This window comes from Uranotaenia lowii, chromosome 1 (assembly GCF_029784155.1).
Source record: "Uranotaenia lowii strain MFRU-FL chromosome 1, ASM2978415v1, whole genome shotgun sequence".
Lineage (NCBI taxonomy): Eukaryota > Metazoa > Arthropoda > Insecta > Diptera > Culicidae > Uranotaenia > Uranotaenia lowii.
In genome coordinates, this window is record NC_073691.1 from 155,445,494 (window position 1) to 155,459,913 (window position 14,420).

Genomic DNA, 14,420 nt, shown 5'->3' on the forward strand with positions numbered 1-14,420 from the left:
TTTATGGATATGCGTGTATTATTGTTTTAGTTTCAGTTTTCCCCTCGATGTATTAGACTATAATTTGCGGTGTAAGATACCCAAGGAGCACAAATCTGATCTGAGAAACAAAAAAGATGGCGAAACTCGACGAAAGCATTGGATATATTGCATGCACGGCATTTATCATTTCTTAATTTGGTTCAATTTCTAACTGAACAAGGTCATGGTATCGGTAATTTTCTATCGAAATCGTGCATGTTGAACCTACCTAGACCCCTGTTGGTGGTCATCCGTGCTTTTCGTAATGCTTTTCGCTTAAATCGAACAAAACAATAAAACATTCAAAATATATTTACAAAAAAAAAATAAAATAATTGCCTAAGCAAAGATAAAACAAATAACAAGATAAAAATTCATGCGCATTGTGCTTATTTGTGTATCAAACGCAAATTATATCCCTAGAACGATTAAGTTTTCTTTCGTTTCGATTCTGTTTGTTCCTTCTTCAACGTTCGACGAAGCTTTCTGTTTTGCACTTGCTGGCTTGTCATCATTCGGAATCCTCATCACCTGCACTCTTATACAGAACATGTCGGAAGCAAGCTCGAATTCGATTCGCGATCCGACTCTCGTCTGTTGCTTCGATCCGATCGACTTCGACGATCCGGTGCTATCCGGAAGCTTTTTTCGACGTCACCGCCGGTGAAGGTTTCTCGTTCGCAAGCTGATATACCGAAGGTGAGCGCAGCTCATCCGTACTTTGCTTCTGCAGACAGTTTCCGCAGAGACATCCCCGGCAGCAGCGTTTCTTCGGTTTCGATTTGCCAGCTTCGATTCTCTCCAGGGAAGCCGGCTTCTCCGGGATTCGTTTGTTTGCCGCCGGTTTTGGTTGCGGAAAGAGGTCCTCTTCGTCGTCGTCGTCATCATCGGTAGTAGGTAGCGCTGCCAGCCGGTGCCGTTTGGGTCTTTCGAAGCTTATCGGTGGCCGAGCGTACCTCCAAGTTGTCTCTGCAAGTGATTAATCGATGTAAGATTCTTAAAAGTGGTGAAATTTTTTTAATCGAATGGTTTTAAACCCTTTGTCCTTGAAACACGAGTATGACTCGTGGTACAAAAAAAAATGGCGAGACTAGTCAAACCCTAGTGAAATAGAATGTGATGGAACAGGAGTCTGACTCGTGGTTGAAAACTTGTGTCATAAACAGAAGTTAGCAGTGGGACTCGTGGTGTGAATTCCATACCACGAGCCTACATCGTTGCATTTGATAATGACGTTTGTTTTTCAAACCGAGTCAGACTCAAGATCTTTCGCAATTCATACTCGGGGTTATGGATTTCTCCTCTCTGGAACTGCTGATAGGACAAGTGTAGAACGACAGAGTAGAACTACTTCAAGCATCAGCTTAGAACCCAGGCGAAAGTGAAACTAACTCACTCTCACAAAAATAACCTCACGCATTAGATCGATCATACACTATCGCTACAAACTAGGATTGGTCGATCTTGGATCGATCTTTGGGTGATCGATCTTTTCAACACAGATTGTCGATTTTTTGGATCGATTCTTTAGAATGGAAAGAATCGATAAGATCGGTTTATTTTTCGATTCGGTCTTTCGATATTTTCGATTCCTTTTCTCGCTGAACCGAGTTAATAAGAATTAGATTACCGATTTAATGTCAAACTGGGCCAACTATTGAGCATCTAGTCTAAGCTTGCCAGATTATTGCCCAAATTTTCAATACTAAATTTGGAAATGGTCCGGCGTGGTCCGGTTGAGCGGATTTCCTTGAAAAATGCTCGGTGCAAACAAAAATGGAACTTTTCTTATGTTTCATTTTTGCGCCCAAAAAAACAAAATTTTTCAGCCTAAAGTACGATATTTCATTTTTTTTTTTTCAAAATTTGTTAAATAATATCTGAGATCTACACAAATATGCCCGGATTTTGGGTTGGGAATTTTTAATTTATTTGCCCAGTTTTCAGATAAAAATTCTAGCAACCTTAATGAATTCGATATTGGAGTTTGATTGGCTTTTGTGGAGTTTTTGTATGCAGATTTCGATACATCGTGAGAACCTAAATTGAAACGTTATTTAAAGGAGCTCTCCCTTTTTAACACTGGAAAAGATTGGTCTATCAGAGATCGATCACCAACTCCGATTTTTTAGGTGGATCGATCCTCCAGCTCCGTTTTATTGAATTGATTTTGGAGATCGATCTTTTTTCTGAAGATCGAACAATCCTAATACACACTAGACTGCCCCAAATTTGTATGGGAAATTCAAAACCTGTGAAATGTTATGCGCTGCAGGCTAAAATTGATCCTAGACCTAGTACAAGATCTCATGCCAAATTTGGGCCAGATCGGATCAAGGGAAGGAGTCGCTCAACGAGCCTAAAGTTTGTATGGGATTTTGAGACATTTTGTTCGGAAGAAACATGAAAAACCAGTTTATCATCGATAACTTTGGTTTCCGCCGGCCGATTTCTTTTGAAAACGGGTTTTCTTAAAGCCTAAATTATGAAAAATATTTCATCCGAAGACTGCATATCGATAAGAGTTGAGATAAAAAAGTTATTAGGCTTCAAAAATGGGCTAACTTTTTTAAGGATGGTATTCATCACTGTTGATGAGGGGCGGTCGAACATATTGACTACTCATTAACAGTGATGAATACCACCGTAAAAAAAATTAGCCAATTTTTGAAGTCTAATAACTTTTTTATCTTAACTCTGATCGATTGCAGTCTTCGGATGAAATGTTTTTCATAATTTAGGCTTTGAGAAAACCCGAAAGAAATCGGTCGACGGGAACCAAAGTTATTGATGAAAAACTGGTTTTTCATATTTCTCCCGAACAAAATGTCTCAAAATCCCATACAAACTTCAGGCTCGTTGAGCGACCCCTTCCCGTGATCCGATCTGGCCCAAATTTGGCATGAGATCTTGTACTAGGCCTAGGACCAATTTTAGCCTGCAGCGCATAACTTTTTCAAAAGCCGGGTCATTTGGGGCACTCTAATACACACGTTATTCAAAAAACATCCAACTGCCACTCAAACATGAAATCGTATCAGAAATGACAACATAAGTCGTTTACAATGGTATTGCGAATCGCAATTCCAAGTGCACAGTGAAAAGATCGTATAAAATGTCTTCCAAAGTCAGTTTAAATCGGATATGACAGAAAGTCCGCCATTTTTGTAAATTTTGACATGATTTTGCTCCCGCGCTAGCTTTAAAGCTAGCTTAAGTGAGAAAATCATCTTCGTGTTCTCTCTGCAACCAGCAGTGCATCCAGATGGCTGAAGAACAGATGGGAATTAAGTGATATTGACCAATGAGAGAACTGGAAAATATTGTCGCTGTCAACGATTTGAAGGCTGTGAGAGCAAAAGTAGGTAAATGCTGTTTTTTCAACTTTCATACGATCATTCTCTGATGTATATGGGACGTATATCAAAACAGCATAAAAATATAGCTGCAAAAATGTTTGCTGGGTCTTAGCTTTCTCAACATTTATTAGAATGCAGGATAAAGATGTGGTAGCACAAACACGAAGTAGGACAAACCTTCGTTAGAATCCTTCTCTCGTCATTCTTCCAGAACGTGCCGAGTACTAACTCATCACCTCCGTCGGAAGCATTCCTGAGTAGCTTGAAGACTGCAACCTTGCATCGCTGAATTTTTCCGTAGGTGACCTCTTTCGTGAACCGACTACATTAGATGAAACAAAGACCTGGCATTCCCCTACTTCTGGCTAAAAAATTCGTACCTTTTTCCATAATATTTAACCAGTCACACATTGAATCTATTGTTTCCAAAGTCTGGAAAACGCATCTAATTCTCCTTAACACAAAAATTGAGAAAATACATCAAGTGAAAACTATCGTGCGATTTCGATTCTAGGCTGTTTTTCGAAAGTATTCGAAGGCCTCGTTTCTGTAGTGCAGTATCAATCTGTGCGGGGCAGCATTTCTGAGGATTAAAGTGGGTTTATAAAACGTAGATCTACGACGACCAACCTCATGAGACGTGAGTTACAAATTAGGTGACTAGGCTTGACAAACGTCAACAGGTCAATCCCGTTTATGTAGACTTAAGTAAAGCTTTTGATTGAGTACAGTACAAATTTCCAAATGCGTCTGATAGCGGACTACCTGATCGACTCTGCAAGTGAATTAACTCATATCTCATAGACCTGTCCAATAGACTGAATCAATTTGGCAATCGGACGGGAGCCAAGGCAGTTGACGCAATGCGAAACGGAGAAATCTTTTCTGGACCTTCTCAATTCTTTCAATGTAAACGGAATAATAAGGTGTCCAAACTGGTGCGGCGTATTCCAAGACGCCGAGCGAGCAGAACACAATCTTTAGAACATAAGGGTCTTAAAAACTCGAAGTATTTCGGCGAAGGAATCCGAATAAAGCGAAAGCCTTTGGTGTTGTTGTTGCCATATGCTGAGCGAAAGAGAGCTTTTGATCGAATATTACTCCAAGGTTGTCCTTTCTAGTGCTGTGTCGCGGAACGAGTAGCCGAAGGCAACTGAAGCTCTGGTTCTGAAAAAGCTTATACATTTACACATTTCGGCATTCACTTTAATTCCATTTGTTTCACACCAGAGCAATTACCTTTCTATATCCTTTTGAAGCGCTGCGCAATCCACAATTGAGTCAATTACTCTGTAGAATTTCAGGTCATCAGCATACAGAAGCTTTGATGACTTAAGACGAATTGCCAAGTCATTTACAAAAAGCACAAAGATTAGCGGGCCTAAATGACTTCCTTGTGGGACTCCAGACGGCATATCGAACACCGAAGAATGTGTTCCACGGATGTTTATAAAGCCTCGACGATTCATCAGGTACGAGTGCAGCCATCTGGTTGCCCATATAGGAAAACGGGCAATGCTGTGGGGTACTGTGTCGAAGGCTTTGGCGAAGTCGATGTATACTGAATTCACTTGCAGTTTTTTATCAGTTGCGGTGTGTAATTCATTAACAGAGCACATCAGGTTTGTCAAAGTCGATCTTTCCTTGATGAAACCGTGCTGAAATTCGGTAATTATCGGAGTAGCTGCAGAATAAAACTTTTCATATATCAAAACTTCAAGAACTTTGAAAAACTGCAGAGAATTGATATTGGTCGGTAGATCTCAACATGCTGAGCGTTTCCAGACTTATGAATCGGAGATATTGCAGCCGTTTTTCCGAAAGCTTGGAAAAACACATTTTGAATCGATCGGTTGCTTGCAATGCCAAAAGACATGCCCCCCTTTAACACCTAATAACTTTTTTGTCTTTGACTCATTGCAACACGCAATCGTCAGTTTGAGGCTCGATTTTGTGTGCGGAGAACGAAGCAATGCGAATAGAAATTTCTCGCTCGTAATTTCCTCGCTCTCTAGTGCATTATTATGTGAAAAAATCGTAGGGAAGCAAGTTCGTTAGCTCGTTAGCAGCGTTGCCCGATCTACGAACTTTAAGCACTTCTGTGGATCAATGATCAAAATCTAGGGATTTTCAGCATTTCCTACGGATTATCGAAAAATTTATAGGGATTCTGCGGATAAACAGAAGTACTACCTGACGGAGTTGAGCGGTTTGCCATCTGGCAACGCTGGCAGCGACGATTATAACCGCCTGACGTCAGCTACAAAAGGGCTTCACGAAACTACTCGAATGATTCTCGGTGAAGACGACATCCTACACCGACTCAAGTAAACCACCCGCTGTCGGAGTGAAGTCACTCTATCCGAGAGAATTCCACGGCGTGAATTCTCTTCTCCCTACGAGTCCGACAGCTGTCGTTCTGTAACTTGCAAGTTTTTTTTTTTTTAGTTGGTAACCACAGGTGGTAAATCCCGGTTTACGGATTGTATTCCAAGGCATGGCGAGCCACCGGGTCCCCCCAGTTTGCTACTCTGGGTCCATGGGTACAATGACTCATGATATACTCCGTGTATACCCCCTACTCCCTAAACTCCACCTGGGGCCGCAGACCTGGTTCCCAACTCGAACTGTTTAGTACACTATACTTCAATAGTGGGAGGTCTATTCGCGCTAATGCGCTCCAAGGCAATACTCATTAACGAGACCACTTTAAGCAAAACCTCTCCTCCTTACGACTCGACGCCTGAACTCACCTCTAACGACTTGAGAACCGACATCTCCTCGCAGTAACTCGAGATTTCCACACAAACCTCTCCTCTTCGCGACTTGAGGCCTGATCTCTCCTCTAACAACTCGAGATCCGACCCCTCCTCGCATCGACTCGAGGTTTACCTCTCCTCTGCACGATTCAAGGCCCGATCTCTCCTCTAACGACTTGAAATCTGACCTCTCCTCGTAATGACTCGAGGTGACCACTTGTACCCCTCCTCTTGTTGGTAAGGGGCCTGATCCCTCCTCTTACGACTCGGGACCCGACCTCTTATCATAAAGACTCGGGGTTGACCACACAAACCTCTCCGCCTGAAGGTTTGAGGCCTGACCTCTCCTCTAACGACTCGAAGCCCGACCTCTTATCTTCAGGGTTCGAAGTTTGCCACCTTGCCCGTCGTGTGCCAGATCGAGAGCAGCTTATCCTAGACTCGCGCCTGTCACGGCACACACGCGGGACTTAACGCAACGACTCGGATGATTCCCGACGAAGACGTCATCCTACTCCGACTCGAATGGCTCACCCGGCGTCGAGAGCCACTCTACCCGTGGGTATTCCCCGAACGTGGAATAACCCTTTCCCAACGATTTGCACTGCGAAGAAGGTCATGTCTTATCCCCGCAGCTTCTGTCGTTGAGAACCGCTCTACTCGGATACTCCCCGAAGGTGGAGCATCCTACGCACGAACGCAGCGCACTCTTATCTTTGTAACTTCAAACCGCGGGGTCTGACGCACTCTACTCGACAGCCCCCTGTCGATGGGGTCAGTCTACTCCGACCGTTGTCCGGTCTTCTTTATCCCCCTTGGCTGGCAACCCTAGGATTTTTGGCCCGCGGATTTTCCTGCCCGTTGTGTGCCAGATCGAGAGCAGCTTATCCTAGACTCGCGCCTGTCACGGCACACATTCGGGACTTGGAACGCTACGACTCGGATGTTCCCGACGGTGACGACATCCTACACCGACTCGAGAGGCTCGCCCGGCAACGAGAGCCTCTCTACCCGTGGGTAACCCCCGACAGTGGTTAACCCTCTTCCCTCGAAATCCGCTACGATGAAGGTAAAGTCTTATCCCCGCAGTTTCCCTCTTAGGAAGCGGCACTACTCGGATACCCCCCGACGTTGGGATATCCTATACACGTTAGCGGCGCACCCCTGACCTCCGCTACGCAGAAGATGATGCCTTATCTTTGTAGCTTCGATCAAGGGATCGGACACACACTACTCAGATGCTCTCCGTCGATGGAGTCATCCTACACCGTTCGCGGACTGCCGTTGGTTCCAGCTCCTCTGCAGAAGCAGTCATGATCCGGGTGAACCCATCGCTGACCGCATGCCAAGTGTTGGAATCCGCACACATCCTCTGTACAACGTTATCTGCTGTCGTGTCGGGCCCACAGGCGGCAAATATGGAAGTACGTACCGCCGCAAACCTCGGACAGACAAACACCACATGCTCAGGTGTTTCCTCTTCTCCACCACAATCTGGGCAGTATGGTGAAGCCACATGTCCAAACCGGTAGTGGTACTTCATGAAGCATCCATGACCAGTCAGGAATTGCGTCATATAGAAGTTCACTTCACCGTGCCTTCTTCCGATCCAGCTCTCGATGTGCGGGATCAGACGATGGGTCCACTTTCCTCTCGTTGAGCTGTCCCACAGCTGCTGCCAGTTGGACATCGAGTCCTCATTGGCGAGCTCTCGTACATTGGGCGTGTCTTTATTGTTGTAGCAATAGACATCCTCCTCAAGCAAAACCGAGATGGGCATAACACCCGCTACTACACAGGCGGCTCCGCGGTCCGGTATCCGCTGATAACCCGCAGGTTCATCAGCCACTGAACGCTGCTAAGTCGCTGCAGGTTACAGCTTCTTCCCAGGACCTGCCTCCAGGCCGCTGCTCCGTACCGCAAGATCGAAGTGGTCACGCTTGCCAGGATCCGCCTTTTGATGCTTTGGATGGCCGAGGAGTTCGGCATCATTCGTGTGAGTGCGGCCGTGGCCATTGCCGCTCTCTTGCACACGTATTCGACATGGCTCGTGAAGCTGAGGTCCTAGCCATGGCCAATCTAGCCGGTTCCGCAACGATAAATATCAAAGTTATCGGATTGTGACTTGCGGCATCTGAAAAGAAAACTCTTCGCCTCAAAATGAAGGGATTCCACAGGAGAATAGATTTCGGCATATTGGGCCTCCAGATGAAGAAAGTCCATAGGAAAAGAAATTCGGGGACACTGGGTCGTGGTCATGGCCAAACTGGCTAGTCCCGGAGACTTGCAGCATATGAGAAGAAAGCTCTTGGCCTCAAGATAAAAGTAATCCATAGGAGAAGCGATTCGAGGACACTGGGTCGGGACCACAGTGAATCTGGCCGGTTCCGGAATGAAATATGTGAAAGTTATCGAGTTCAGACTTGCGGCATATGAGAAGAAAGCTCTTGGCCTTAAGATGAAGGGAATCCATAGAAGAATCGATTCGAAGATAAGGGGTCGTAGTCATGACCAATATTGAAGGTTTCTGAACCAAATATGTCAAAATTATCGGATCGAGACGTGGGCTAATTGTTCCGTAACCGACCAGAATGGCCATTTCCACAACCCAGTGTCCCCGAAATGCTTCTCCCATGGATTCCCTTCCTGAGGCAAAGAGCTTTCTTCTCATATGCCGCAAGTCTCAATTCGATAACTTTAACATATTTCGTTCCGGAACCGGTCAAATTGGCCAAGGCCACGACCCCTTGTCCTTGAGTAGATTCTTTTATAGATTCTCTTCAACTTGAGGCCAAGAGCTTTCTTCTAATATTTGGAAAGTCTCGATCCGATAACTTTGGCATATTTCCAGGCCAACAGGTCTTCTCAGATAGGTCTTGATCTGATCACATAATATTTTTATTATCACGAAACCAGCTAGATTACCCACATAATCGAAGCGTATTGTCCCAAGTTTTAAATTTCAGGACAATTTCACATACGAATTTGTCATTACCTTCTCGACAACGCGACAATTCGCGATTGCCTATTTCATTTTGTCACATACATATGTGTATGGGAGAAACAAAAGGTTGTCGCACAGAGAGAGAATAAAGAGAAAACCAAGCGTCGACTTTGTCGGTTGTTTTGAGGCAATATTCAGGGCAATTCGATACACTTGACTCACTGGCAACGGTTTGCATGCATTGAGAGCAAAACATTCGCTCTCTTGCATGCTTCAGGATGTACGAATAGGTTGCTGAATGTAGTCCGATTTGTATAATTCTCACCGCTTAAGCCAGGAGTTGAAAATATGTATGTATATTGCCTCCACTTCAGTAGGTAAATGAAACGTATAAAAATTTTTGTTGAGAAATATATCAACAAAAATGTTGTATCTTATAACAACAGGTAGTCTTGCTGGGCCACGCAATAAATGGAATCTTTGAAAATCGGTTTTACCAAACTTCGTAACTGTTATCGACTGATGGAAACACTTCGCGAAAGTAGAAAAGGGATATGCCTTACTAACAGCATGTTATCCAATTATTCGGAAAAATTGTGCCTAGTCGTTACGAAAACACGCTCAAATATTGTTGTCTGCCAAGAGCTTATGTTGCACATGAACAAGTCGATAAGTCCTCTAATATCAACCGCACGAAGACGATTATGCTCAACGAAGGAAAAGAGTTATCACCAGGTTTTGAACGAAACCCTTCGACGTCTGTGGGATGAGAAGTGCCGACACCAACCTCGAAATTTACGGTAACCTGTTGAATCAAACTTCCAACCACTACGGAGTATTCCAAAGAGTGTGGATGCAAACGAGAGACCCATGGACTTCATCTCTGAGAACGAAATTCAAACGGCCATCAAGAGCTATGCACCACTAGACTGAGTCGATTTGGGGTCATTTTTGATTTTCTCAAACCCTGAGGTCTAAAAAGCTTCGATTTAGTTCAAAACTCATTCATAATTTTGACGTAGAATTACGTCTTACGGCAACACTATAGGGGGGCAAATTGAAATTCGTGAACGGATCTCGCGTCACGAAAAACGCCTCTTTCAAAGACATCTTTCTTAAAAGACATACCAAGCCTGCTCAACGTTGATTGGCTATTCGAAAGTGAAAGAAAACTAGGACGCCCCGCCCCTTCTTGAGTTCTGTTATTTCCAGCCTACGAAAGGTATAAAAGAAGGGGTCGACTGACGGTTTGTTTCATTTTTTCAGAGAAATTCAAACTTGTTACATGGGCAGAGCAGAGCAGAGATGGCCAACAGCGGCTGGAACAAGTAGTGAGAGCTCAGATCACTCGCGACACCAATAACCAATCCACACCACCTAACACACTCACACACATACACACATACACACACACACACACACACACACACACACACACACACACACACACACACACACACACACACACACACACACACACACACACACACACACACACACACACACACACACACACACACACACACACACACACACACACACACACACACACACACACACACACACACACACACACACACACACACACACACACACACACACACACACACACACACACACAAACACACACACACACACACACACACACACACACACACACACACACACACACCGTCACTACCCATGGAACCCGCCCACCGCAGCCTATTTCCCATCATTACCCACCGTACACCTCCCTACCAAACTTCCCAACACCACCCACCTATCGCACGCCACCACCCACCCATCCTTTTCACCCATCGCACACCACCACCCGGCCTTCCATGCTACCACCCACCCATCGCACACCACCACCACCCACCCACCCATCGCACACCACCACCACCCACCCACCCATCGCACACCACCACCACCCACTCACCCATCGCACACAACAAACACCCACCCAACCATCGCACACCACCACCACCGACCCATCCATACCACCCCCCCATCGCACTCTTTATCAATGAATGCTACTAGAAAAGTCAAGACTCTCTCTTTTTTAAGATTTTGGCCCTGAAAAGGGCAGTTTTTAAAAGTTTGATTATAAGAAAACATAGTTGATCCAACGATTGCTCCGGAATCCTAGGTAAAAGCAACATTTTTAGCTAGTGATTGCTACGTGATCTGAAGGGAAATAAAAACAAGATACTGATTCCAACGAGACGCATGAGGCTAAACAGTTTGAAAGCTTTTGCATTGAGTCAAGCGTTTAGATCAAAGCAGTCGTTGTAAACTTTTCTCGCAAGCGTTTGATACAAAGCTCGTGTGTTGATCACATTACTTGCATAACTGCCGGGCGCAATCATTTCGACGGCATCTGCCTTGTTTGTGCTTATACTAATATTTAATTCGACTTTTGTTATGCAGTTGAAAATGCTGCATACTATCTTTATGGGTCATTTTAGATCATTAATAGGTATCAAACGACAATTTAGGGAAGAATGACTTTTCTTGAAGATAAATTCCTTTAACAAAAATTCGACCTAATTTATTCTAGAATGCTAGTTTAAGACGAAAAGCATATAGACACACAAAGACATTGTAATTCTACGTGAACTTCTCGGTCGTTTCTTATATACAACCTCTGTAACTTTTTTGCAGAATTTTCAAGTAATGTTTACATGAGTCAATTTGAACTTTGAGGTTTGTATAAGAAATTGAAAAAAAAAATTACTAAAAAAACAACACCACGAGCCTGCTAATGGCTTTAAGAATTCTCTTAAGGAAATTTTCGCGGAAAAAACTTTTTCGAATACCGTAACTTCGTATCTTATCAGGAAAATTAGTTATTAGCTGTTCAGCTGGTTGGCATTGAAACACAATAAAATAAATTGACATCAATGCTGATGCCTCGCGAAGTTTTTCATGAAAAGGAGTCATGCAATACATCGCTAGGCATTCAGCAGTGATGTCAATTGAGTTTATTGATTTTCAATGCCCAAAGCATACCCCTGTTGAACAGCTAATAATTTTTTTCCTCACAAGATACAAAGTTACGGTATTCGAAAACTTTTTTTCAGCAGAAAATTCCCTTTGAAGAATTCATAAATTGGCACAAAAACCATTAGCAGGCTCGCTTCCACAGAAGAAACCTAAGTGATGTTGATTTTTCAGCACAAAATATTCAATTATCCCATACAAACTTAAAAGTCCAAATTTACTCATGTAAACGTTACTTCAAAATTGTGCAAAAAATGATGGATGAGTTTTGAACCAAAACGAAGTTTTTTAGACCTCAGGGTTTAAGAAATTCAAAAATGACCCCAAATCGTCTCAGTCTAATGCACCAAACAATTCCAATGAAATGAGGAACGGTAGCATCAAACAACAACAGCTAGCAAAAGCTGCAGTTTTGGTTCGCAGTGAAAAATAAATCGATATTCCACGACCTATAAATATCCCTACTCGATGTAGAGTAAAAATTCCTAGGTCGAGCAATCAGAAATGAAGGAATTGAACTCGTCACAGTAACTTGTCACATTCGTGATTAGATTGACCACTTCACGCATTCAAATTTTGCTGAATCTGGAGTCTAAATGTAAAACCTGAATCTGAAATAAAAAATCTGTATCCGTAATCTTAATCTGACTTCTGAATATTAAATTCTGCGTTATAATTTTTGGGCTAAATTGTTTTAAAACCACAACACAATATGAACTTCACCTTACCGCTACTTTCCGACGGATTCGGCCTCCCGACCTGTTTGTCCCCTTGCAGCAGCAACTCCTCTTCATCGGCCCTCCGTCGATCCTTCCGGCGCCGTCCGAACCGATCGTGCTCCTTCCAAGACTTAAATCGAGAAGTCATCTGCCCTTTCCTGTGGGCAGTTTTCCGATTTTTCCACAGCTTGTAAATGACAACCAACAAAACCAGCCCAATCAGTGCCACTCCCACGCAGACGATGACAATTTTAATGGCGGATTTTCGGGATCCAACCGATCCATCCTCGTCATCATCGTAATATTCTTCGTAATCTTGGTCGGCTTGTTTTGTGTGAAACAGTCCATCGATGATGGTCGTCCAGCCTGGGTCCAATTCCTGATGGGTCGTAGATTTCTTCTCGATCCGAGTACTGGTGAACTTTTGGAGGGATTTTTTAATCGAAAGAATCGATTCTAGACCCGGATAGAAGTCGTTATCGAAAACGTGTGGCCCGATATTGTCGTCTATCCATCGATTGAAACGTTTCGAAAAAGCGTTTTTCGTTCTTGTTTTTTGAGGAACGCAGAAGGTTATTGTTTCGTAGTAGAGTCTGAGGATTGATAAAGATGATTTCGAGCGAGGGTCGTACGTTTGTCGCGTTTTGAAAGGTAACCAAATCGAAATGAGTGCTCTGGATTCGTCGTCAAGCTCCGTCCGCGGTAGGATGATTTCCGAACTGCTGCCGGAGGAAAGTTCTTCGCATTTGACGGTCGCCACGTTAGCGCTCATGGGCCGAACGAAATACTTTAGGTCAGATCCAATGGTTAGGGGACGGGACCAACCGGTTCCATCTGTGTCAAGAATTCGCTTGATTTTTCTGTAATAATCGAGGATTGATCTGACCGAGTAGTAACTGATGTTTCCCGCGTAGAAACAGTATTTGGAAATCGGAATCAGGTAACTGTGCAAATAATTTCCGGCTGCATCATACCACGCTGCTATCAGAAGTTTGTCTTCTCCAAGCTGTTGGTCCACCGTTTTTGCGGTAGACGATAAATAGAGCAGCAAACTTCGCACCATATCGTCGGTTAAGGGTTCAAAGTTTTTCGTTCGATAGGGCAACATATCCTAGGGTGGAATTAAATTCAAATTAATCGTTTCGAGAGAAAGCGCGCAACTAACCTGGAAAATATTCTGCGCCTCCAGCAGGTTGGGGTCGTTCGGATCGAAGCACTTCGCACCAGGACGGTACCGATTGTTGAGAACCGTTCCCGAACGACTACTAGCATTTGCCAGAGCACTGCCATCACCATTTACACCTTTCACAAATCCCAGCATCTCGACCAGTAACGACAGCGGCAACAGCAGCAAAATTGTACAGAAATAAAATACCAGTACCGAGAAATTCGCTTTCCTCCGTCTACTACCAGCAGTGGCCGCAATTGGCATTCTTCATGTTTTCACCTGAAGATTGCTCTGTTGTGGTCCTTCGAAAATTTGCGTTCTCAACCAAACGTCACTTTCCCGATGAAAAGTGATCGTAAAATTTGGGCGACGCCTACTAGTTTTATTCGGACTGGCCACTATTTACAGAAATAGAAAACAGAAATAAGGACGGCAGTAGCAGATGATGTGATCGGATCACTTTCT

General features: G+C 43.9%; 2 protein-coding genes across 6 annotated transcripts in view; one reads left to right on the forward strand and one right to left on the reverse strand.

Moving 5' to 3' along the window:
• The window catches only part of LOC129740625 (protein RUFY3), a 114,712-nt gene that overhangs the window by 68,271 nt on the left and 32,021 nt on the right, over positions 1–14,420 (forward strand). The window lies entirely within an intron of this gene.
• On the reverse strand, positions 364–14,336 carry LOC129740626 (uncharacterized). Its single transcript, XM_055732359.1, has 3 exons — positions 13,953–14,336; positions 12,797–13,898; positions 364–990 (listed from the first exon to the last, which is right to left on the reverse strand). Exons 1-3 carry the CDS (start codon positions 14,217–14,219, stop codon positions 653–655), a joined length of 1,707 nt encoding a protein of 568 aa, XP_055588334.1. The 5' UTR covers positions 14,220–14,336; the 3' UTR covers positions 364–652.

Excerpts from the sequence above, each read along its gene's own strand:
- LOC129740626 (XM_055732359.1), bottom strand. The coding sequence starts at position 14,219 with ATGCCAATTGCGGCCACTGCTGGTAGTAGACGGAGGAAAGCGAATTTC. Across the intron at positions 13,899-13,952 it reads AGGCGCAGAATATTTTCCAG|GATATGTTGCCCTATCGAAC; the intron begins GTTAGTTGCGCG and ends ATTCCACCCTAG. Across the intron at positions 991-12,796 it reads GAATCCGTCGGAAAGTAGCG|AGACAACTTGGAGGTACGCT; the intron begins GTAAGGTGAAGT and ends AATCACTTGCAG.